Source organism: Podarcis bocagei, assembly GCF_964188305.1.
Source record: "Podarcis bocagei genome assembly, chromosome: 15".
Lineage (NCBI taxonomy): Eukaryota > Metazoa > Chordata > Lepidosauria > Squamata > Lacertidae > Podarcis > Podarcis bocagei.
Genome location: NC_138141.1, coordinates 20,837,444 through 20,860,908, shown reverse-complemented (window position 1 = coordinate 20,860,908; position 23,465 = coordinate 20,837,444). Strand labels below are relative to the sequence as shown.

Genomic DNA, 23,465 nt, shown 5'->3' with positions numbered 1-23,465 from the left:
CCTGCATTGGGAAGAAAGCAAAGCAGTTAACCTTTTGCTACAGAGTCAATTTGTTTAGACAAGTCTTGATTTATTAGCTTGAAAGGAGCAAAGATTTTGTTCTACGTGACTCAGTCTAATGCCACTTAGGCATGAACAGTCATGTACAAATGGCTCTTCAAGCATTGCTGCACTGAGGTAGAACAACTGACAGAGTAGGGGTCCAGTGAAAGACCTGGATCTTGTTAAGTCCGTTGACCAAAGGGGACTCCACCATGCGGTAGTCAGTGGCCTCCTTTCTGTATTATCTGTGCAAAGCGATTGGTGATGGACAGTGTTGTGTCTATGAAGCGGTTGACGCAGTTGGCGAGGCAAGTTTCTGTTCTGGAGTCCAGCTTGGAACCTGGCTTGTCAACACATTTTTCCCAGCAGACCTCCATGAAGTTGTGAACCTGAAGCAGGGAGAGAGAGATGAGAACAGATACAAGTATTAACAGCACTCCCCATTAGGACCAGCCTCTTTCAATTCCACTCACAACCTTCAACATGGCTGGTTTCCATTGCTCTCTGTGAAGGGTAACAAGAGGCCCCATTTCCCTCTCCAGCTTGGTGTACATGTAGCAGATATCCCTGCAGCCGTGCTGCGCTTTTGATGGCACAACATAGCTACAGGGGAGACTCACACCCTCAGAAAGTGAATCTGGCTGTTTGGGTGATGTGTGGCATAGGCCCTTGTCTTGCCCATCTAAAAAAACCCCCAAAACCCACCCCTCCAAAAGTATGGGTTTAGTGGGTAAAGTAAGTGAGGCTTTAACACATATTCAAAAAACCCAGCACATCTGAAACACTCCCAAATTTGAGAAATACACATTTCCCACAGACATCCATACAGCATGTACACATGTAGCTAGTAACATTGAGGACAACAACACTCATACCCCAAAGCTACAGAAATCACAACAACCAAGGATCAATGAGTCCCATTCCTCCCCCCCAATAATAATAATAATAATAATAATAATAATAATAATAATAATAATAATAATAATAATAACAACAATAACACAGTGGTACCTTGGTACTTGAACGGCTTGGCTCCCAAACAAATCAGCTCCCAAACGCCACAAACCCGGAAGTGAGTGTTCCGGTTTGGAAACATTTTTTGGAAGCTGAACGTCTGATGCAGCTTCTGCGGTTTCCAATTGAGTGCAGGAGGCTCCTGCAGACAATTGGGAGCTGCACCTTGCTTTTCGAACCATTTCGGGAGTCTAATGGATTAAGTTCGAAAACCAAGGTACCACTGTAATAATAATGGATGTGCATACTCTTCAAAGCTCTGTTTATCATTTCTTGAGTATGGGCCAGTGGTATAGTTTATGCTCTATGGAAAATGTCCCGTGTTCAATTCTTTTCTAGTGGAAAAGAAGAGGTAGGGCCCTGGAGAGCTGCTGCCAATCTGAGTGGACAATACAGGGCTAGATAGACAAATAGTCTAACTTGGTATAATATAGCTTCCTACATTCTTGTGGGGAACTTTTGGTGTGAGAAACTGAGATATCTGGCAGAGAAGCCTGGAACTGGCCATTTAGAAGCATCTGGGCTAAAAAAATCACTCCTCTATTTCTCACAGCAGAGCTGAAGCGAAGCCGTAGGAGATCACTCCCCACCCCAAACACACATCTGGGAGGAACTGTCTTTGCCACAGTGGTGCAGCATGAGGCTATGTTCCAACAGCCCAGTCCTATGCCTATCTACTCAGAAGCTGATCCCACTGAATTTAATGATGCTTCCCAATCTTGCATGCCTCAAAAGTAGTATTTGTGAGAAGGGGTTGCAATTCTAGCAGATCCCACCCTCCGAATGAATTCTGGGGAGGAGGTTTAAGGTATAAGAAGGGGCAGAAGGTCTGGGCGAAGAAAGGGTATAAGGCAGGTGCAGCCATTTCAGAAAGCCCAGCCACCTTTAAAGCCTTCTAGGCAAAATAATACTGTAAAGTAAACTATAGCTCAGGTTTCTTAACAGGAGGGTGGATCCAGTCTGGATTCTCTTAATGGAAGCAGGTATAGTAAATAAGTGCTGTTTGGAGGACAGGCATGGTAAACCTCAAGTCTGAGGGTTCTCCAGGTCTCTCTCTGGTCCTTTGGACACTACAAGGCCCTGCTTAAGTGCTTTCCTGGGCCAGAAGGTGTCCTTGAACTGGGGCAATGTCTTTCACTTGCCTGGATAGAAAGGGGTGTGTGCAGAAACCTCTGGCCTTTGTATGGCTGCAAGGCAAATGCTACCGTGCAAAGTTATGGTGCCACACTGGTAAGAAGATCCCAGAAACTTTCCCAGAGGGAACATGGCCCTGGGGCTCAAGAAGGTCCCCAGTCCCTGGTTTCCCCCCAAAAAGGAAGGGGAGAAGAGATCAGAAAGGGCCTTAGAAAGGAGCGGGGTGGGGTAAAGGGGCGTGCTACTAGGCATCTGTCAGACCCGCAGGAATGAGGGGAGAGGGAATTACAATTAAATCTGAGTCGTGGACACGCATGTGGGTTCAGACGAGACAAAAAAGTTCGTAACACGGTTGCTCTGGGCGGGGTGTTCCATGGAGAAAAGGCCAGGTTCAAGCCCCCGCCCCACTCAGCCAGCCACTCCTATTTCAACCTAGCCGATCTTGCACGCTTGTTGTACCTCCATGCACACGCACACGTATCTCGCGGCATGTACCTGGGCGGCGAGGCGGGCGCGCTGTTCCTCGACGGCCACCAGGCGCTGCAGCTCCGAGACGTCGGCCTCCCTCTCCGGGTCCTCCATGGCGGAGCTTCTGCCCCGCGGCCTCCCCGAACCGAGGTGCTACGAAAAGCCCTCCTCAAAACAAGGACGAAGGCAAAGGCGAAGACCGCCCTCCCCACATCCGCGCGCTCAAGGGTCGACCGGAAGCGGCGCCTCGTCGACCGGAAGCGCAACGTCACGCTTCCTGTTCCGGGGCAGCGAGTGCCCTTGGGCCCTATCCCTCCCCCTCTCAGAGCGGGAGGGCACGAATAGGCAGAAGGGGGACGGGAACGCTGCAAAATGGCGGCGGGGCTGCTGCTGCTGCGGGCGGGGCTGGGCAGACCCCACGGCGGGGGAGTCGGTGAGTGACCGGAGGGGGACGGGGGGGGGAGAGGCGGACCTGACTTGCCTTCTGCCTCGCAGGGACTCGCCCTTGTCTCTCCTCCCTGTCTAAACTGACATTTGAGAACGGAGGAAGCTGCCTTGTACGGAGTCCAGATCTTTGGTCGACGTAGCTCGGTATTGTCTGCACTGACTGGCAGCGGTGGCTTTCCAGGGTATCATACCAGGGAGTCCTTTCCCTGCCTTGCCAGGGGGCGCTATGGAAGGCGGGTGCTTTGCCCTTCCCCATAAGGCAGAGGGACATAGGATACTGCCTCGTCCTGAGTCAGACCTGTAGCCTAGTGCACTGTTGTCTGCACTGGCTGGCAGCAAGGGCTCTCCAGAGTTTCAGGCAAAGGAGTCTTTTCTTAGTCCCGCTCCGAGAAGCTGTAGAGGATTTCACCTGGGAGGTTTTGCATTGCAGGGCACGGGTGGTTCTGCCACTGAGCACCCCACCCCCCTCCAGAAAGCCATTTTTGGGAACAAAATAATATATATTGGTACTGGTGGTTCCTTGCTTGTTTCTCCTCCACTGCTGTCTCAGTGGTATTTGTCCCTGTGGCCGGGAAGCTTTTCCTTTCAGGTCTTCTTTCCTGGCTGCAACTTTTGTCCGCTTCTTGCTGTGTTGCATGGAGCTGTAGCGTTATCCTTTTGAAGGTGACTCTCTTTTGAAGCAAGAGGCAAGCTTTGGGGTTCCCTAGATGAGATACCTGGTTTTCTTTCTCCCTTCTTAGTAAAGGCTTCTTTATCATTGTGGTCCTTAGGCATTTGCTAATGTCAGACTAATTTGCTTTGGTAGCTGCATTTTCCTTTGCTTTCTCTTCACTCTATACCCGCTAACCTTCCTGCTGTAGCTCACAAGCAACTTACTCTCCACACCTTTCTGCTTCAAGAATTTCGTTGGGGTGTTGAAAGGAGCATGTCTTAATAATTAGAATAGAGACTGAGATATTTCTCCTATGTTAGTAAAACACGTTTTTACTAAAATGTGTTTTGTGTGATAGACAGAGACAATTTTGTGCAGATCAGAACAATGCAGCTTGTTCTTTCAGATGTGGAAGAGCAATATTTAATTACCAATTGTAAATCCACACACACACAGAGTTATAATTACACATGCAAGTCATCAACTTGCAATACATGAGTGCCCCAAGGCATAGAAAAGATTAACCAGTATCGCTGCTGCTATCGCAAACCCTTGGTCACATATACTTTGGGATGTTGTGCAGCAGCCTCTAAGATTATGCACTGCCCTGTAACATGTGACCTAAGAGCTAGCATGTGAGTGGAGAAGAGGGTAGTTTACTTTTCTTTGCAAAGAAATAAGAGCATTGAAAGGGGACATGCATTGACCTAACTGTTCTCTCTTTTGCTCACACTGCTACCTACCCATACCTCTTTGTTTGTGCAATATATGGAAATGTAGGTTTGCACAATATGATTTTGGAATGCATCCAAAATTCCAGTGAAGCATATCTGGAGGATATCTTGTCCATCTGTTATCCAGCATCCCATCTATACTAACTTATGGGCTGCTTCACACATGCATGTTCATAACTTGATCCTGGGAGGCCTGGGACCCCCTTTCGTTGCCATGTGAGGCAGTATCTAGAGGATACTTATATACTGGTACCACACTGACTTCTTGTATCATCTCTCTGTAGATTCTCATAGTGGATTTTCTTGTCATTCAGTGGCTGGGAGAGCTGTATCTCTTTTCAGTTTCCTTTGTTCCTAAGAGCTTCCCTTCTAAAGTCTTTTTTTTTAACATTAGCACGTCATTAGTACTTATTATTGCATGCATAAACACTTTACTCGAGTCTGAGGATTAAAGTCCTCTTCCACCTTGGGTGAGATTTGCCTGTTCTACCCACAGTTCTCCTGAACAAGATTGTCTTCACCAGACCAGCTGTTTGTGTTGCAACTGACAAGCGCCATCCTCTGACATGTAAAATCCACACATCCCCCAGGAGTTTAGGTAGGTCTTTCTTGGATTCCTTTACTGTGCTTTTGTTTTATGTGGCCATGCAAAATAGTTCATGTGTTTTTTCTCTCTGTAGTTATGACAGTCATCCTCAACTTGGCAAGCTAAAGCTAGAGACATGTTAGAAAGAATTTGCTTTCTGTAGTTTCACAAGTGGTAAATGAAGTCATTTTAATGACAAACTATTGTCATTGACAGTGCTTTCAGTAACTAATTATTGTTTTTTAATTTATTTCACTCTTCCCTGAAAGCTTGGGGCAGATCCTAGGATTATCAAAATAAGTTTTAGATTAATAATTATGAAAAACCCCATTCCTTTCAGTTATGGAGCTAAAGCTTCTAGTCTTGATGGTTGCAGAGGAGTACCTGGGAGTGTCTGAAAAGCCAGAAAGTTGGGAAGAGAGGGTCAACTTGGTGGAATTTCAGTTCTCAGCTTTCCTCTGTCTCCTGCCTGAACCATGCAGGTTCCATCCTACAACTTCAAACATGCACCCCAGACAATGCCTGTTGTTTTCCTGTCTCCTACTTTCCCAATTTATTTATTTTTTCTCAAATGTATATGTTGCAAAGCTGTGTGTTTACATCCCAGCACAAAAGATGTGCACTCATTTTATGCAGTTTGCTTTATTTGCATCCTTTTATTCTGAACTTGAATGATGTGGTGAACAATCTTGGGACATTGAATTGCATCCCTGAATGTAGTGGAGTCTCAGGCTGCTCATATAATGGACAGCCGTGATCATCTGCAAAAGAGGAATCTGTTCTCTTGGGCTGAGAAAGAAACACTATTTTGCTCTCCTGCTTGCCATGCAATCTCCTTCTGTTCCATAACGGTCCATAGATAATTATGTACTTTGCTGCCTCTGGCCTGTTTTAAATAGGACAACTAATTGGATGTTTGGTTTCCAAGTCTGTTGGAATTCATGGGAACTACACAACAGCCTTGCAGTAGATGACCCTACAATTAAGAATGCATTTGGGTGCAGTTTTTTTAGAGGCTGGCTGAGGCCCCATGTGGTGTAGAGCGCGTGGTAACTAGACCTAAGCTGTTTCACTCAAAGGTGTTCTCTTCTAGAGGTTTTTTTTAGCACTGATTAGTGCTCTTGTCCCAAATGCATTGCATGAAAGTAAGCCGTTTCGGAGTCTGTGTTGTTGTGTAACTACTTTCATGTAATATATCTTGAAATAGGTTCCTTAAAAGTAATCCAGCACGGATGGATGAAAGCAGAACACTTACAACTCTCCTTGCAAACTTAGCACCTTAGTGCAACCTGCAGGTGTTTGTTAATACTCTCAAAGTCAAAGCTTGTGTTTTAAAGATGTAGGTGGTGATGGAAAAATACACTTGTGCCGTATCTTCGACCATCTGCCTTTGTAATTAAACACTCTTGCTTTTGACATGTGCCAACTCAACTTTTCACAGTGGATGATCCTCTCCACAGCTAGTCTTGAATGAAGCTGGTGTTTTCCCTGGTGTGTAATAGTTCTTTTCTAGTCCATATATACTAGTTGTGGTACTAGTTGTGTTGTCTGTTGCATCTGCTAAGTTCCTGCAGTTTGTATGCAGAATTTTAAATAGAATCTGGTGTTCTTGCTCACAACTTGGATTTTTGGAAATTTCGTCTCTTACCGTACCAGGTTTTTAAAAAGCAAGTTTCTAGTCCTCGTGGCTGTGGAGATATGCTTGGGTGCACCCAGGTTGTGTGTGCAAAAGCTTCAATATTCAGGGGGTCAGGCTTATGTACTCCCCTCTCCCAAGGCTACCTGCCCCTCCTTTCTCAGCTCCAGTCATATTCTTCTTCCAAGACACACTCAACCATCCCTCTGTCACCTGTAGATTTACTTCTGCCACCAACTTGCTACATCTCCACAAAAAAGAAGGTATGCAAATATTCACTGTTCAGTTCAGAATAATGCATGCAAATGATTGATAAGCAAATCTGCATAAATGATGTTTGGGCTCCTGATTTGGTTGTGGGAGGCTGGGAGAAGGGTTTTTTTGTGTGCCATCAAATTGTTGTTTATATTCTTCTTCTACCTTGTGAGCCACTTTGGGCACAATTGTGTGTAAAAGTGGCATACATATAATCAGATGAATATATTTAAATGTACTATTTTATGCATCTTGAAGGGCCAGAAGAGAAGACAAAAAAGTCTTTACCCTTCCACCCAAATCAGTGTAACATTGGTAGCAAACTGCCTCCATGTGTGATTGATGCTGGGAATAAATGAAAAAATTCCATATTATTTTTTTTTTGTAAGAGTCCTGTCGGAGGCAAGGTTTTTGTGATTTTTTATGGGGTTATGTGGTCCTTTTCCTTGCCATCTGTTTGACCTCAGATCTGGGACAATACTTCAGTTCTGCCAACATTAATCAGTTACCATTTCCTCTTTGGAGGCTCAACTGATATGATCGTTGGCATGAAGAAGCCAACTGCTGTCGAATTTCAGGAACCTTTCGGGGAATGGAGGAGACCTATAAATCCAACTAGCTTGCATTGATTTGTTGACAAATGTTGAATCATTAAAGGTACCCTTTATCCATTCCCAGCTCTTGAGCAGCCGTTCCTGGAGATTATTAACAGTGCTTCTTCTCTCCCTGTAGCTGGTTCCAAGGCTGCCTCTCTGCACTGGACAGGTGAGCGAGCAGTCAGTGTCCTCCTGCTTGGGCTCCTGCCTGCAGCTTACCTGTATCCTGGACCAGCCATGGACTACTCGCTGGCTGCCACTCTCACACTCCACGGTCACTGGTGAGTAAGGAGGGAAGCAACCCAACCGGGATTAATTCCTGCTGCCTCTCCTGCTCAGTTCAGAACCCTGGATTGCAGTGGGGTCCAGAGGCTGGTTTCTCTGTGCTGTTTTGGCTCTGTAGCCCTGGAACTTGCTTCATCCCACCATTCCTTCTGAGATCTGGACATCTTTCAAGCATGGTAGCAAGTTCATGAGAGGCTCAGGTGGCCTCATTGGCATGGAGTGCCATCTTCAACCCGCTTTAGCTGGTGGCCCAGCTGCACCCCTATCTGGTCAGGGATAACCTAACTTCTGTCGTTTATGTTCTAGGTTACCTCTAGGTTAGATTACTGCAAGACGTTCTACACAGGGCTGCCTCTGAAGGCAGTTCAGAAACTCTGCTGGTGCAGAATTCAACAACCAGGCAGCTCACTGGGCAAGATGGTTTGAGCGTATAACACCAAACCTGGCTTGACTGCACTGGCTGCCAGTTAGTTTCCCAGCCCAATTTACAGTTCTGGTGTTGACCTATAAAGCCTTAAACGGCTCAGGACTGCAATACCTCAAGGACTGCCTCTCCCCATATGAACTGATCAGGACTCTGAGATTATCCTCTGAGGCCCTTCTTCGTGTGCCTCCTTCATGAGAGGTTCTGAGGGTGGCAACATGAGAATGGGCCTTTTCTGTAGTGGCTCCCCATTTCTGGAATGCTCTCACCTGGGAACCTTCGTCACATCTCTCTTGACTCCGGGCAAAAGTGTTTCTCGATAGGCCTTTGGCTGATAATGTTCTATGGCCCTTTTAAATATGTTTGTAGGAGAGGGATTACAGCATTGCCTTGTTTTTGCTTTGTTGTGTATTTTTATCTTGTGAACCGCCCTGTGACCTTCAGTTGAAGGGTGGTATACAAATTTAATAAATAAACAATAAATAAATAGATAGAGTGTGAAAGGGTTGGGGCAGATTCTTGGCTTGCCACATTGCTCAACTAAAGATGAGTCTGTAAACAACAGCAGGGGTTGCTGTAACCGAGGGAGCTGCCACTTCCCTAGAGATGCACAGGGACCTCTGTGCTTTATTTCTGGCATGGAGAGGCTGCCACTCTGCAGATCTTGTTGGGCTCCCATCAGTCCCAGTCAGCATGGCCATTGGTCAGGGATAATGGGAGTTGTAGTCCCAAGAGCGTCCGGAGGGCACCAGGTCCCCCAGTCTTGCAACGTTTGAACCTACTTTTCAGTAAAATTGTCACAAATTGGTTGCATTGGGATTGGTCCTGCCTCTGAATGCCAGGTGCTGGACAAGCAAGCAAGACGTGTTCAAGCCCCACGTTGGACGAAAGATTCCTGCATTTGCAGGGGGTTGGACTAGATGACCCTCAGGGTCCCTTCCAGTTCTATGATCTTTCCCCATGCTCTGCTTGTAGGCTTCTCAGGAGCATCTGGCTGACCACCGCTGGAGGCAGAAGCTTTTAGTCAATTCTTACGGCTTCTCACTTTTGCTCTCTGCCTTTTCCACATGCTGTCCTAGAAATTTACTCTCCCTTCCTGGGCTTCTTACAAGCCTTTAGAAGCATTTTACAATTACAGTTTACAAGCATTCACAGGAATATGCCATATAGAGGCTTATCCATGTCTGTTGGTTGACTTAACGCTAGAGGGCAGTGTGGAACTTCAGAGACCCAGTTTGGTCCTGAAACTATGTAACTTGCCAGTGAAACAATGTAAGAATAACAGTTTCTTAGAAATGGCCACCCCCAGCCAGCAGTACAGCAGAAGCAGCTATTCTCTCCCAAAGGTCCTCTCCTCTCCCCCCACAACCCAAAAAAATTATTTGCCATCAGAGGGAGAGAAGAGCAGAGACTACACACACTTTTCTGGGGAGGGCATTTCACAGGTGGGGAGCCAGCAGTGGAAAAGCCTTGCTTTAATAGTAAACCTCCTTAATTTCAGAAGGCCACCTGGAAGTGGTCCTTTGATATGTCTTCATCCAGGCAGATTCCTATTGAGACAGGAGGTCCTTCAGGTATTGCAGTATGTCTTTGTAGGTCAATATCAGCATTTTGAACTGCACCCAGAAGCCAACTAGTTAATCGGCAAACTGTTGTTTTTTTAATGTTTATTAGAAATTTGCAACAACAACAAAAAAAGCTCTTAAGAGTTTACAAGATTACAAACATTATAGATTGATTATAGAACATTTATGTAATATAAAGAGGAGAAACAGGAAAGGGAGGGACCCATAAAAGACTAAACAAAAAGCCGTTCATACAGTAGCTCCACAGATTTAAGGTATGTTCATTACAGAGCAAAGATTTTACTCAGAGAAGAAAACATACCATAGACACTTGATACACAGGATACATCAGAGGAAGACCTTGAGAGTGAGGGTGGCTGTTCGTCTCTTGCAAGATAAGGCACCTGAATTCTGGAACGGGTTGCTGGTAATGGAACCTGTTACTGTGGAGGAGGAGCTTTTTTGCTTTCTTGTTAAAAACTCTTGTCGGTGTTTTTCTCAAGCTCAGCACTCTCTGCACTTTGACTGCGCTCCCCTTTGTTTTCAGATTCTACATTCGTAGATGAGTCGAAAAAGCCCGGTACACAGTTTTTCATGGCTCCCCAGTGGCTGTGGTGGCTCACTGACCAGAAGCAATGTACAGTGGTACCTCGGGTTAAGTACTTAATTCGTTCCGGAGGTCTGTTCTTAACCTGAAACTGTTCTTAACCTGAAGCACCACTTTAGCTAATGGGGCCTCCTGCTGCTGCCGCACCGCCACCACACGATTTCTGTTCTCATCCTGAAGCAAAGTTCTTAACCCGAGGTACTATTTCTGGGTTAGCAGAGTCTCTAACCTGAAGCGTATGTAACCCGAGGTACCACTGTATTTAGCATTAACTCTGGAAGTGTAAACTCGATTCTGACCAAACTAATCCTCCCAGAACAAAATATACATTAGGAGGCTTTGTATTGTGTCCTAGGCATCTTATTTTTTTTAAACTCGTCTACGCATGTAGTATCTGAAAACAAAGGGATGCGTTTATATATGTGAAATATATTGGCATTATTTTCAGCTCTTCTACCCCACTACCTAGTCCAGCATTCAGTTTCCATAGCGGCTAACCAGATGCTGCTGAAAAGCCTATAAGCGCAACAGCACACTCATAACCCCCAAGCGCTGGCATTCATAGACATATTTATTATACCGGAGGCTGTATTCTGTGTGGGTTTGTCTAATCCCCTTCTTAAAGGCATCCAAGATCAGTGATACCAACCTTAACCTTCTGCTGAATTGGTAATTCCTGAAATAATAGTGCAGTCTTGGAATGCCTGGCTTATGAATTCTTGGCAGCTGATTAAAGGTGCCAGGGCTGTGTTCTGCTGTGCTTTTTGCTGACAGTGCTGTTTGTTGTGCCCATAGGCAACATGTCTGCAAGAGCTGCTGTAATACTCCTTGGCATTCCTCCATAGGCTTGTTGCATAGTGATTGGTTAAATGCGATGTTCATAAAATACCTTTCTGCTTCGGTAATACAATCAGTCATTCAGCACAACCTATGCTCCTTCTGACTTGCTTAATAATGCTATCTGGATAATTTGTGAAAGCAGTTGTGGTCCTCAGTTCCATCAAGGTTAGATTTTGAGCTTTTCTCTTTCCCACTGATACATCTCACACCTGATCTCAGCAATGATAACTGTCCAATTAAGAAGGCAAATAATGTCTTTTTGCGGAAATGGAAAGGGGTTGATCTTTGACGAAGGCCGCCAGCACCCCTCTAAGGGGTGTGTCAAATGACCAAAAGGGATGTTGCTTTGGGGATCAGCCAATTCCTATGGAAAATGCCCTAGAAAACATTTGAAACTATGTTGGGTTGAATCGTCTTCATTTTTAGCTTTTTCTTCTTCTTCCTTGTAGGGGTCTTGGGCAAATAGTAACTGACTACGTCCATGGAGAGACATCTATTAAACTGGCCAACGCTGGCCTCTACATGCTCTCAGCGCTCACCTTTGCTGGCCTCTGCTACTTCAATTACCACGATGTGGGCATCTGCAGGGCCGTGGCCATGCTGTGGAGCCTCTGAGGCACAATACGTCACCTGCCGGCAACATTCAACGATTGTTCACCGCTGCCTCTGCTTCATTGTATTATTGCCGAGTCATTGAATGAGGGAGAAATAGCAACAGGGGGTCCCACGCTGCAAATAGCAGAATGACTTGGGGAAAGAGGCATCTAAATAGCCATTCATCAAATTGTGGGGATTTCTCGCTGAGAAAAGAGCTAGGCTTGAGACAGGCTAGAGAGCTCACAAAGTTTTGGTGTTAACGCAAAGGGCAGACTAGTAGTGATTGTAGTGGCAGCCTTTTTTTGTATGGCTGACCCTTTCCCCTGTCAAATGGCAGCTTGGTTTCAACGGGTGCAGCAGAACTGGTCTTGAATTCCAGTCACTTGGGTTTTTTTTGGTCCTGATATTGCAATTAGTGGATTGTGTACACGGCATCTTGCATGGTGCTCAGGCTGGGCCCTAAGCAGTTGCTGTGCAAAAGGGAATTTTTCTTTCTTTTTTTGTTTGTTTAATTGATGTACAATAAAGAATTTACAGAACCCTCAGCTGTTTGATTCTGAAGTCTCTTTCTTTGAAAATCCTTTCAGTTGTCTCTGATGTTGCTTAGCTTTAAAAAAAACCACAATCCCTTTAAAAGCTAACAGCACACTGTGTCCTCTCCTACTACTACTACCAAGGCAGTTAACACTTTAAATAAAACAGTTAAATTTTTATTTGGAAGATAAATCAATGAATGCTTTAGTTGATTGATTGGGGTTGTGTGCTAAGAACTCCTTTTGTTTTTTGTTCTTCTGAGTTGATAGAATGAGAATTTAAAAAGAAGATACCAAAGGTGGTAGCTTATGTTGTAAATTGCCTCTCACCCCCTTTTATCCCCCAAATCCACCTGTATTGAGGTTTGGAATTGGGCATTCATTGCAATGGACAGTTAAGATTAAAACAATAATAAAAATATAGTAGAATTTCAGATAACTTGTTCTCAAACTGTTAAGGTCAAAAGCAACACTTTTTATTGAGCCCAACAACGAGTAGGGATCCAGTCCAACGGGCACAGTGCTGTTTGCAGTGATATATTAAGAAACATGTTTTAAACTGTCATATACGAGTCAGACAATTGCGCCACCAAGCACAGTATTGGCTGCTTTTGACAGGCTGTGACTTCTGTAGCTCTGAAGCATAGAGGGATGTCTTTCTCCCCCTTGTTGCCCAAGAAATGCTAAGGGGAGAGCCCTGTAACTTTTGCTGAGCATGCGCTGCAGCACTGAGCTATGGCCTCTCACTTGGGGAAATTGCCCCAATAAAGGTAAAGGATCCCTGGACAGTTAAGTCCAGTCAAAGGTGACGGGTTGCGGCGCTCATCTCACTTTCAGGCCGAGGGAGCCAGTTTTTGTCCACAGGCAGCTTTCCAGGTCGTGGCTAGCATGACTAAACCACTTCTGACGCAACAGGACACTGTGACAAGTGCCAGAGCGCACAGAAATGCTGCCGCAGCGGTACCTATTTAAAGGGAAGTCACCTATTTATCTACTTGCACTGGCGTGCTTTCAAACTGCTAGGTTGGCAGGAGCTGGGACAGAGCAATGGGAGCTCACTCTGTTGCAGTGATTTGAACCGCCGACCTTTTGATTGGCAAGCCCAAGAGCAGGCATAGGCAAACTCGGCCCTCCAGATGTTTTGGGGCTACAACTCCCATCATCCCTAGCTAACTGGACCAGTGGTCGGGGATGATGGGAGTTGTAGTCCCAAAACATCTGGAGGGCTGGGTTTGCCTATGCCTGCCTAAGAGGCTCAGTGGTTTTGACCACAGTGCCACTCACATCCCTAATTGCCCAAATATTCCTTAATTAGCTGACTAATCTCTTCTTTAGCAACATTTGAAGTATATGGAAAAAGAAGACCTTGGCTCAAGTTCCCTGCTTCATGTTTTCAGACACCATCAAATGTTACAGAAAAGGCACTAGAGACTGGGAGATGAGATCCCATCATTTGCTGCGTCACTTGTTGCAGGCTTTAGTTTAAGCCTAATTATTCAGTTCTTGGAGAAGCATGGCGTTTTTGTCTCAAGACCAAGGATGAGTGCAAAAGGCCTTGGTGGGAGGACAACTCACAGAACTGCCACCCACCGATGACTCACTTGAGTCCAACAGCTCTGATGCTCATATCTGAGGGCTGTCTGAAGTAGGGATTTTCCCAGAACAGTGAATGACCTTAAACTCCCATGTGTGAACCAAGGAGTTTGAGACTGAGGTTCCTGCTTGTTCCTACCTTCCCCATTTCCGCCCCCACAATGCATTTCCATGGTCACAAGGTCTAGAAACTTGCTTTAAAAACAAACCTCAGATTTTCAGGTGTCTGTACCAGAAAACACTACAAAACTGCAGAAACCAACAGCTCTTTATCTATTTGCATTTGCATTTCTTTTGACTTCATTGCTTTTGCTTACAGTAAGTGATTTCCTCACTGGCAGTGGTTGGACTTAACTCTTGGTTTGTAGCTGAAATAGCCTTATTCCTCATTTCAAATCTCTCTTTTGTGTTAGGGCTTGTCGAAATTGATTTAAGGCCCTACTGATGGGCTGTCCATGTGGGTCTGAGGAGATGGAAATTTTCTTTCACATACTTTTTCATGCAAATTCTGCAGTGACTTACGTGAAGCACTTATTTGTCCATTGCTTATATTAATTTTATATTGTGGTTTTTGTTTACCTGCCCTTCACTCTAAGGTCCCAGGGGGTTACAACATTGAAACACAATACAGTTGTACCTCGGGTTAAGAACTTAATTCGTTCTGGAGGTCCGTTCTTAACCTGAAACTGTTCTTAACCTGAGGTACCACTTTAGCTAATGGGGCCTCCCGCTGCCGCCACCCGATTTCTGTTCTCATCCTGAAGCAAAGTTCTTAACCCAAGGTACTATTTCTGGGTTAGCGGAGTCTGTAACCTGAAGCGTATGTAACCTGAGGTACCACTGTATAAAAAAACTGTTTAACCAACAATCACAGAACTATTAGCAGATACTACACCTCTCGTGACAGAGAAGGCAGCTAAATATTTTGCTACCACTCTTAAAGCGTATAACAAACTGAGAGCAAATTATCTGCATGTTACAATACTTAAATTGTTACAATATTTAACTTTGTAGTCTTCATGCAATTTGTCTGTACAAACACACACAACTAAAGGTGAAATGGTTTGATAATAAGTTCCTGTACTGCCTTTGGAGAAGGGCTGTGTCATCATTAATTTTTACTCTTTCCTTGAGTGGTGTTGCTTCTAGCCTCTTCATCTGGTGCATTAAATAGAATTTTTAGAGCCGCCTTCATCAAGGTGGTGGTTATGCTCCAGAAGTTTTGGACTACAATACCCATCAGCCACAGCCAGCTAGCTGTGGCTGATGGGTGTTGTAGTCAAAACATTTGGAGGGCACCAGCTTGGTAAAGGCTGCTTTGGAATCTTTGCAGTACTTCCTTTGTGTGGTGCGGACTTGAAGATGTGCAGAAGTTTGGATGAGTTTTTAAATGTTGTGTTGATTTATAAAAGCAGGTTAGAAAAACACACTTTAAAAATCATAATAAACTAGCTATAAGTAAACAAGGTGACATTCAAACAGAAACTGGTTTAAATCAAATTGCTGTATTTTTAATAGGGTAACATCTAAATTGATCCACCATGTTTATCAAGGTATTCACAGCACGTTTTGATTTGCAGCTGCAAGAGATTTCCCCAGTCTGTCACCTTCACACAGCCAATTTTTCTCAGGAAGAAAATCTATTGTTCATAGTTGCTTTTGCTGAAGTGGTAGATTTTGTTGCATAAATGTATTTCTTTGGTGACAAATATGGAAACTTGTAGCGGGGAGGTCAGCCTACTGTTTTTAAACTGGTTGGAATGGTTCTTAATAAGTTGAACCCTTTTAAAAATGGGATACATTTTGTTACAGAGCTGTGAAAATGTGACTAGACGCTTACTCACATTTTTCAAGGATAAGGCAACAGAGATGGTCATAAATGAGTCATTGTGCGTGTATCTGATGATACAATGAGGAAGCACTTTCTTGCACATAAACTTCTTTGTGTGAATGACATGATTATTTCAGCATCTGTAGAGCACACTGAGGAAGTTCTGGGGTCAATCTCCAGTAAAAGGATTTTAGGTTCCTAGCCGGCAAAGGCCCATATTTGATACCTCAGCTGGTTCTGGACTAGGTGGAACTCATCTGCTAAAAGATGGCTTATTGTACATCTATACTGGTTAATCATGGGCAGGAACACAAATGCATGAGAAAAAGGCAAGACACAAAATGGTGTGAAGATGCAGGAAACTTTACTAAGAGTTATAAAATGCCCAATGTATTTTATTACGCAACTTTATCAGGAGCACTGAATAGTAGGCCTTAGTCCAAAATGCTCTGTACAAAAATATTCATCAACTCAAATTGCGTACAGCATTCACAGTCATGAAACAGCCACTTAGAAAAGTGACACAGCTTTATAACAAAACATTTCTTTATACTGCAAATCCCGCGATCCTATAAACCTTGTGTGTTTTTCCTTCGGGGCTCTGCAGTGTGTTATACAGATATTCCAAGATTTATTTATTAGGGATGTGATGTTTTTCATTACAGTATTCTATATTACTTGTTTTACTTGTTTGTATTCCATTTCTAGAATATTTTGCTTATGTTTTTCTTGCGATGGTTATATTTTTCTTCTGGGAAGTGGGGAAGTATGTAGCTTTATAGACTCGTCTATTCCATCGATTCTCTTTATCACCAGTTGTGTGACTCTGTTCCTCTCATTTCTCTCAAAGGCAAGGAAGTAGCCTTGCTCCAGTGAGGACTCAAATCTGTAGAATTGTCTGTCAGCTTTGGAAAATGGGGTTTTGAAGAATAGCATATCACTTTTTTCTCCTGGAATGAATTCTGGGACGTCTCTTGGCTGGAAAGAAGGAAGATTAGAAATGTATTATCTTAAAGAAAGTTCAGAATCTTGCAAACAGTGTCTGAAGCAAGGCCTTGATCAGATCACCAAACACAGAGGCAAAAGAAGCCCAGAGAGACCTCATGCTAAACCGCCAGTTTAGGAAGGCTTCTCAGTGTTTGAATAAAATACACCTCTCTGTAATTTAAGACCCTTGTTGGAGAGTAGACTCAAGCAATAGGATCCTGTCACTGTAAGTAGTTCTGGGAACTGGTTAATACTTTGATATGTAACTCACATGGAAAATGCAACACTGTAGATGCTCATCAGACAGTTTCACATGACCATGACTTTGCCCTGGTCGCTCCATGCTCTAGCCGTGATTGTGCACAGTGAGATGTAATACAACAAACCACAGTTTGTTGTGATATCTGAATTTGTGCTATCAGACAAACCATGGTTTGTGAATGTCCATGAAACCAGGATCTGAAACCTGGATTGAGAAGCTGGTGTGCATACGACTGTTGGGAAAAACTGGTTTGGTGTTACATGTAAATCTGCTTTTTCTGTGTTACTTGAGCATATGCACAGAGACAAATGGAACTACTTGATATTATTTAATCTACTTAAAATGTTTTACTGGGCTTTTCCAAAGTTGGTCCCATTTCACTTACACTGGTGCTCAATCATTGGTCCATTCTGCCCCATTTTGTACTTCTTATTTTTTAAAATAATAACTAATTTTGAACCTTTTTTTAAAAAAAACTTTGTTGATAAAATCATGGCTAATACAGAAAAAAAGTTAAATTTAGACATGATTTGCCTCCAGGAAACACACATTGCGAAGAAACGCAGAAGGATTTTGATTAATAAAAGATTGGGAAAGGATTTTGTAGCGCATACCAAGAAAAGAAGAGAGAGTTGAAAAAGCAAGAAACCTTAGAAGAAATAAAATGAAAAGAAAAAGAATAATAAATTCCCCTCGAAAAGAGATTTTGAAACAGAATATTAAGATATTGCAAACGCAGTTCTCATTGATAATATTTCAAGAAATAGAGTGGGAAATTAAATATTTAAAACAGAAACAATTCAAATAGGCTAACAAACCAGGGAAACTATTAGCATGGCAAATAAAGAAAAGACAAGGGAAACCCTGTATAAATAAAATTAGTATAGGAGGCAGAGTTGTGGAAAAACCCTAAAGAAATAAGAGATTAATTTATGAGTTTTTATACAGAACTATATCGAGTTAATAAATTTAAGGAACCGCAGAAAGAAGAGGAAGGCAGTCAGGTTTTGAAATGTTAAAATGATTGTAAAACTATTGAAATGTATATAACTGAAAATCATAAATTAAATAATAATAATAAATGACACATTATTTTATGTGTTTTCTCAAAATACATAAATTTCAATTCTTTTCATGCACTTTCCTGTGAAATATACGTCTTATACACATTTTAATCATAGCATATGTATTTTTGGAACGTATATGTTCCAGTGCACAAGGAAGTTTGGGACTGTCAAACTGGGTCAGTCTGCTGCGAAAAGATCACTCAGCCAATTCCTCATCCCTCCCTTCTTGACCTGTGCAATTCCCTCCTAGAGAGTCAACAAGGCTGCAACGTTAAAGGTACAGAACTTTAAAAGTGAGTCTTTATGGCAGTTGGCAGTGGCTTACCCTAAACACCACCTTCATGTTGCTACCGTCTTTCACGATTTGCATGATGTATGTTTCACCGTTCCACTTTGTGCTGAAGGCCACTGGCAGTCCTCTCAGGTTGCTGTCTTGGTAAATGTGAATATTCAACGAGATTCCAGGTTCTGCGCACAAAGGACAATTGGGCACCTTTTGAAAAAGTCTCTAGCAGTGGCTAACAAAGCCTCAGAGCTGAGTGCCTACAATTGCACCACTTTCCTTGAGGTTTATTGCCTACTGTCAACATCATTCATCACCCCTTCCCTTTGATTAAGTGGGCACAACTTCAGTAAGATGTGATGTATTCAGCATGCTGGATTTCTGCACCAAGAAACCTCAAAAGTGTGTAACCTTGTGTTGGTGACTCAAAAGCATTTGACCAGCAGTAGAGGAGTCTCTTGAGAGTCCCATGGACTGCAAGAAGATCGAACCTATCCATTCTGAAGGAAATCAGCCCTGAGTGCTCACTGGAAGGACAGATCCTGAAGCTGAGACTCCAATACTTTGGCCACTTCATGAGAAGAAAAGACTCTCTGGAAAAGACCCTGATGTTGGGAAAGATTGAGGGCACAAGGAGAAGGGGACGTCAGAGGACGAGATGGTTGGACAGTGTTCTCGAAGCTACCAGCATGAGTTTGACCAAACTGCGGGAGGCAGTGGAAGACAGGAGTGCCTGGCGTGCTCTGGTCCAGGGGGTCCGACTAAACGACTACAACTAAACGACTAAACAACAACAACAAGAACATGCAGCCTTTGTGTGATTAACTGATGGTCTCTGCCTTGTTTTTAGTGAAGGCTGGAGCAAATATTCAACACTTCTACAAGAGCAAGCAGCGGTTGCTTGCTTAAGACAAGCTGAATCAGGTGGCAATGGGCTGACCAGATATCTGCATAAAAGTGATGGCTTTTTAAGAACATGATATATGATCTCCCCCCCCCCCCAGTTTGAACTTAAGTGTACTGCTGGGTCAGACTCCATCTACTCCAGCATGTTGTTCTCATGCTGGCTAACCAGATGTTCTAATGGGAAGCTCAGAAGCAGGTCATGAGCACAATACAGTGGTACCTTGGTTCTCAAACTTAACCCGTTCTGGAAGTCCGTTCCAAAACCAAAGTGTTCCAAAAACCAAGGCGCGCTTTCCCATAGAAAGTAATGCAAAATGGATTAATTTGTTCCAGACTTTCAAAAACAATCCCTAAAACAGCAATTTAACATGGATTTTACTGTTTAACGAGGGCATTGATCCATAAAATGAAAGCAATAAACAATGTACTGCAGTCACACAATCAATCAATCAGTAGCTGAACTGGGTTCCACACAGACACAGACACAAAACAAAAAAGAGCTGCAAAAACAAAAATGCAAAATACCGCATTTTTCGCCCTATAGGACGCACTTTTTCCCCTCCAAAAATGAAGGGGAAATGTGTGTGCGTCCTATGGGGCGAATGCAGGCTTTCGCTGAAGCCTGGAGAGCGAGAGGGGTCGGTGCACACCAACCCCTCTCGCTCTCCAGGCTTCAGGAAGCTTTCCGCAAGCCGGGAGAGCCCGCAGGACTTCGCGCCGGTCTCCCACGGCTTGCGGAGAGCTGCCTGCGTCCCCAATTTTTTTTCTTTATTCCCCCCCCCCAAAAAAAAACACCTAGGTGCGCCCTATGGGCCGAAAAATACGGTAAGTAGTAAAACCAGACAGACTTCAGCATAACACTCAAAATAGAAGTGTGGCACTCAAATCGTCAGCGTAACACTCAGAACAGAAGCATAACACTCAAACCAGAGCACGTTTGGCTTCTGAAAAAAGTTTGCAAACTGGAGCACTCCCAGGTTTGCAGTGTTTGGGTTCCAAGTTGTTTGAGTACCAAGGCGTTTGAGAACCAAGGTATCACTGTAGTACCCTTTTACTTGTGATTCCCCCCCAAAAGTTGTTTTTCTGTGTTTCATCAAAGAGGGATGTGGTGGCAGAGCCATGAACATTTACAGGTATAGCTCAGTGCACCTTGTAAGACAACTAGTGGTTTTTAACTATCCGTGTGCTCCAAATGCATTTCCTGTTTAATATAGGTTGTCTTTAAAAACTGCAATGGATTCACAACTCCCCTTGCACAACTTGTTCCATTATTAAACTTCTCTTATCCTTACAAAGCTATTTCCTAATGAGCAATCTAACTGTACACACCTGCAGTTGTTGTTTTTAAATGTTTTATTTTGTTCCTGAATACATGAAGCAAGAGAAAAAAATAAGGTGGGATAGGTGAAACCGGTTCAGACTTCAAGGAAGGGTCGGAAATATTACTGTACCGTTTATCATTTCTTCGTCTGTCATGGACTCAAATGCTGCCGTGGCATCAGCATCATCCTCTGGTCTCACGATGAGCACGTGATTTTCTTGGTTTCGGAAGATCTGTGCTGCCTTGAATTTTTCAGATTTTTTAAAGCTGTCTGCTTCTAAACCTTCAAAGAGACATGATAAATGTGGATTCAGAAGGAGGGCTGTAGATTTTTCTCTTCCAGAAAGTAATTGTTTGGGAAAGTTTGTAATGTTTGAGGTTTTATCGTGTTTTTAATATTCTGTTGGGAGCCGCCCAGAGTGGCTGGGGTATAAATACATAAATAATAATAATAATAATAATAATAGTAATAATTGTACCCCACATGAGTGCTTTGAAGTGGGGCAATTTTCTAACACTTGAATGTTGAATTAACTTTTCTTCAGGCAGGTTCACCCTTGAATCAGTATTTTCAGCAGGCCTAGATCTTGTCCCTGCCCCAACCATATTTTATTACACCATGTGTAAGCACTGTTCTTCCTCTCTTCTTCTCTTCTGAGATCATTTCTGAGTATTAAGCTGCAGTTTCCCATTACACCTGAACTGGGAAACTCGGAGCACTGCTCCTAGCCAGAAAGGATATGAAACCACTCACTAACCCTGGTTTCATATCCTGTTTTATAAATGGAAATTAAACCACAGTTTCCCTATTCGGAAGTAAGGGGAATCACTGCCAATAAGACTTGATTGATGTGCTGAAGCTGAGTGAGGATTGACAATGAAATATGTGGTCACAACACTTGTTCTCAGTTTAATAAACCATAATTCTGGAAAAGGATTATAATCTTTGAACTACATCGGTTCCACCTCTTGATTATTATTTTTTGTTCTTTTGTCTTGGGTAACACAGCACTGTATACAATTGCTGTTATATTGGTGCATAAATCTGATTGGCTGTGCTGTTACATGTGATTTAATTTACTGAAAGTTTGGTGGCTTTGCATCATGTCTTGCACGAAACCACGGCCATTCTTGCTATGTGATGTTCAGCTGGGCATGTGGAACCACTTGATCTTATTACCGATTTTTTCGCTCTATAACACGCACTCGACCATAACACGCATGTAGTTTTTAGAGGAGGAAAATCTGTAGGCATGCCACCCGTAGGCATTCCCTCCATAACACACACAGACATTTCCCCTTACTTTTTAGGAGGAAAAAAGTGAGTGTTATGGTGCAAAAAATACGGTAATTCATTCCTGAAGTTAGAAAGAAAGCTGACAGTGAGGAAATGGCCCAATACTGATTTTCCACAGCATTTGATTAAATGGGGGGGGGGGGGGGGAGAAACCACCTATCCCATAAAGCCGCAATTCTCCATACAAAAGTGTAACACCACAAAACATTGGCACAACTCTTGTTTGTTGAGTAATTTATAACAGAGAATTTACAACTACCTTCATCTTCTGTTCCAGCCAAACCACGAACAGAGTAGGGAGAGAATGGGAAAATGTTGTTAGAGTGCATCCAGACAATTGATTATTTGCTAGCTGGGTGTATTCTATCCCCCCATCCCGCTGAATTCAAATGAATTCATATTTATTTCCCCCCCAACACGCCCCCCTGCCTATTACCAATTTGATTAGAACAGGGGTTGTCAGCCCTTTGGGGCCTATAGGCAGGGCTGGCCCAGGACATTTTGGCTCCTGAGGTAAACCACAACCCCCAGCCAAAAAGGGAAGCAGGAGTGAATGGAGATCTACATCAGGAATGGAGGGGATAAAGATCTACATTGTGGCACCAAAACTGCCTTCTATTTGCCAAGAGGTTACTGTGGAGGAGCTGCCAAGAAGGCAACGGATCTGGTCTCCAAGGAGCATGCCACAGCTGTAGCTGCTACCATGGCAGCGGCAGCAGGCGATGCATTTCTTGGAAGCCAGATCTGCTGCCCCAAGGATCCTGCCATCTGTGTCAGGTGCCTCATCTTGCCTCATGGGTGGGCTACCCCTGCCTGTGGGCATATAGTGGTACGTTGGGTTAAGAACTTAATTCGTTCTGAAGGTCCATTCTTAACCTGAAACTGTTCTTTTTAAATATTTTATTATAAAAATAATTCAACATTCATACATACATATTACGAATATACAAACAAACAAACAAACAAACAAACAAACAAACAAACAAACAAACATTGCATATAATCCTTAAAAATATTCATACATACCCACACTCAATCCCATAGATACTTCCATTTCCCACCACCATCCCTCACCCCACCTGTCAGGGAACTGACATCGGAGCCAGAGGCGGAGGGAAGGCTCCCAAGTGATGCTGGAGAGGGACCCAGCAGGGAGAAAGGCAGCCCGTTAGCTGGGGGAGGAAATCAGCGCAACACCAGGGATAAAGGGGGGCAGATGGGGGAATCGGCGAGAGGGCTCCAGGACTCTTCACCGGACACCAGTGGGGAGAGCATGGGTCCTCCGCTACCCACAGCCTCCCTGCGCAGAAGACTTCCGCGCAGGGAGAGTAGGAGGAGACTTGGCGTCAAACAGCTTTTATGCTGGAAAAGGTTTAAGAAACGCCCACTGACGGATTCTGCTAGCGACTGAGGCAGCCACAAAGTGAAGGGCTGTCCAGACAGAAAAGGTTTAACAAGGCAACATAGCCAGGAGTGGCGGCAACTTACGCACGAGCAACCCCT

The 23,465-nt window shown here is 43.8% G+C and overlaps 3 protein-coding genes across 4 annotated transcripts in view; 1 reads left to right on the top strand and 2 right to left on the bottom strand.

The window, feature by feature from the left end:
* Nucleotides 1-49: 49 nt before the first annotated feature.
* TIMM8B (translocase of inner mitochondrial membrane 8 homolog B) lies at nucleotides 50-2,906 on the bottom strand. Its single transcript, XM_081172806.1, has 2 exons — nucleotides 2,686-2,906; nucleotides 50-431 (listed from the first exon to the last, which is right to left on the bottom strand). Exons 1-2 carry the CDS (start codon nucleotides 2,770-2,772, stop codon nucleotides 264-266), a joined length of 255 nt encoding a protein of 84 aa, XP_081028932.1. The 5' UTR covers nucleotides 2,773-2,906; the 3' UTR covers nucleotides 50-263.
* Nucleotides 2,907-2,927: 21 nt separating this feature from the next.
* Nucleotides 2,928-23,465, top strand: part of BCO2 (beta-carotene oxygenase 2) — a 78,787-nt gene continuing 58,249 nt past the window's right edge. The window contains exons 1-2 of the mRNA XM_081172589.1: nucleotides 2,928-3,091; nucleotides 4,988-5,089. Of these exons, the coding sequence (XP_081028715.1) occupies nucleotides 3,031-3,091; nucleotides 4,988-5,089 (163 nt within the window). The 5' untranslated portion in view covers nucleotides 2,928-3,030. The remainder of the gene's footprint in view (nucleotides 3,092-4,987; nucleotides 5,090-23,465) is intronic.
* On the bottom strand, nucleotides 16,182-22,773 carry IL18 (interleukin 18). 2 transcript variants are annotated; one of them, XR_014002525.1, is made up of 4 exons: nucleotides 22,222-22,330; nucleotides 20,796-20,948; nucleotides 18,481-18,623; nucleotides 16,182-16,817 (listed from the first exon to the last, which is right to left on the bottom strand). XR_014002525.1 is itself a non-coding variant. In XM_081172753.1 (4 exons), exons 1-4 carry the CDS (start codon nucleotides 22,756-22,758, stop codon nucleotides 16,578-16,580), a joined length of 729 nt encoding a protein of 242 aa, XP_081028879.1. In that variant the 5' UTR covers nucleotides 22,759-22,773; the 3' UTR covers nucleotides 16,182-16,577. The 2 variants fall into 2 exon arrangements, 1 of the variants encoding a protein (XP_081028879.1); XM_081172753.1 differs by lacking the exon at nucleotides 22,222-22,330 and adding an exon at nucleotides 22,566-22,773.

What these genes read in the sequence shown, in the direction of transcription:
- TIMM8B (XM_081172806.1), bottom strand. Translation starts at nt 2,772, where the DNA reads ATGGAGGACCCGGAGAGGGAGGCCGACGTCTCGGAGCTGCAGCGCCTG. An exon ending in GCGCCCGCCTCGCCGCCCAG is followed by an intron (nt 432 to 2,685) that starts GTACATGCCGCG and finishes TCCCTGCTTCAG; the next exon opens with GTTCACAACTTCATGGAGGT.
- IL18 (XM_081172753.1), bottom strand. Translation starts at nt 22,758, where the DNA reads ATGAGGCAAGATGAGGCACCTGACACAGATGGCAGGATCCTTGGGGCA. An exon ending in GCAAATAGAAGGCAGTTTTG is followed by an intron (nt 20,949 to 22,565) that starts GTGCCACAATGT and finishes GTCTCTTTGAAG; the next exon opens with GTTTAGAAGCAGACAGCTTT. An exon ending in AGACGAAGAAATGATAAACG is followed by an intron (nt 18,624 to 20,795) that starts GTACAGTAATAT and finishes CTTTGTGCGCAG; the next exon opens with AACCTGGAATCTCGTTGAAT.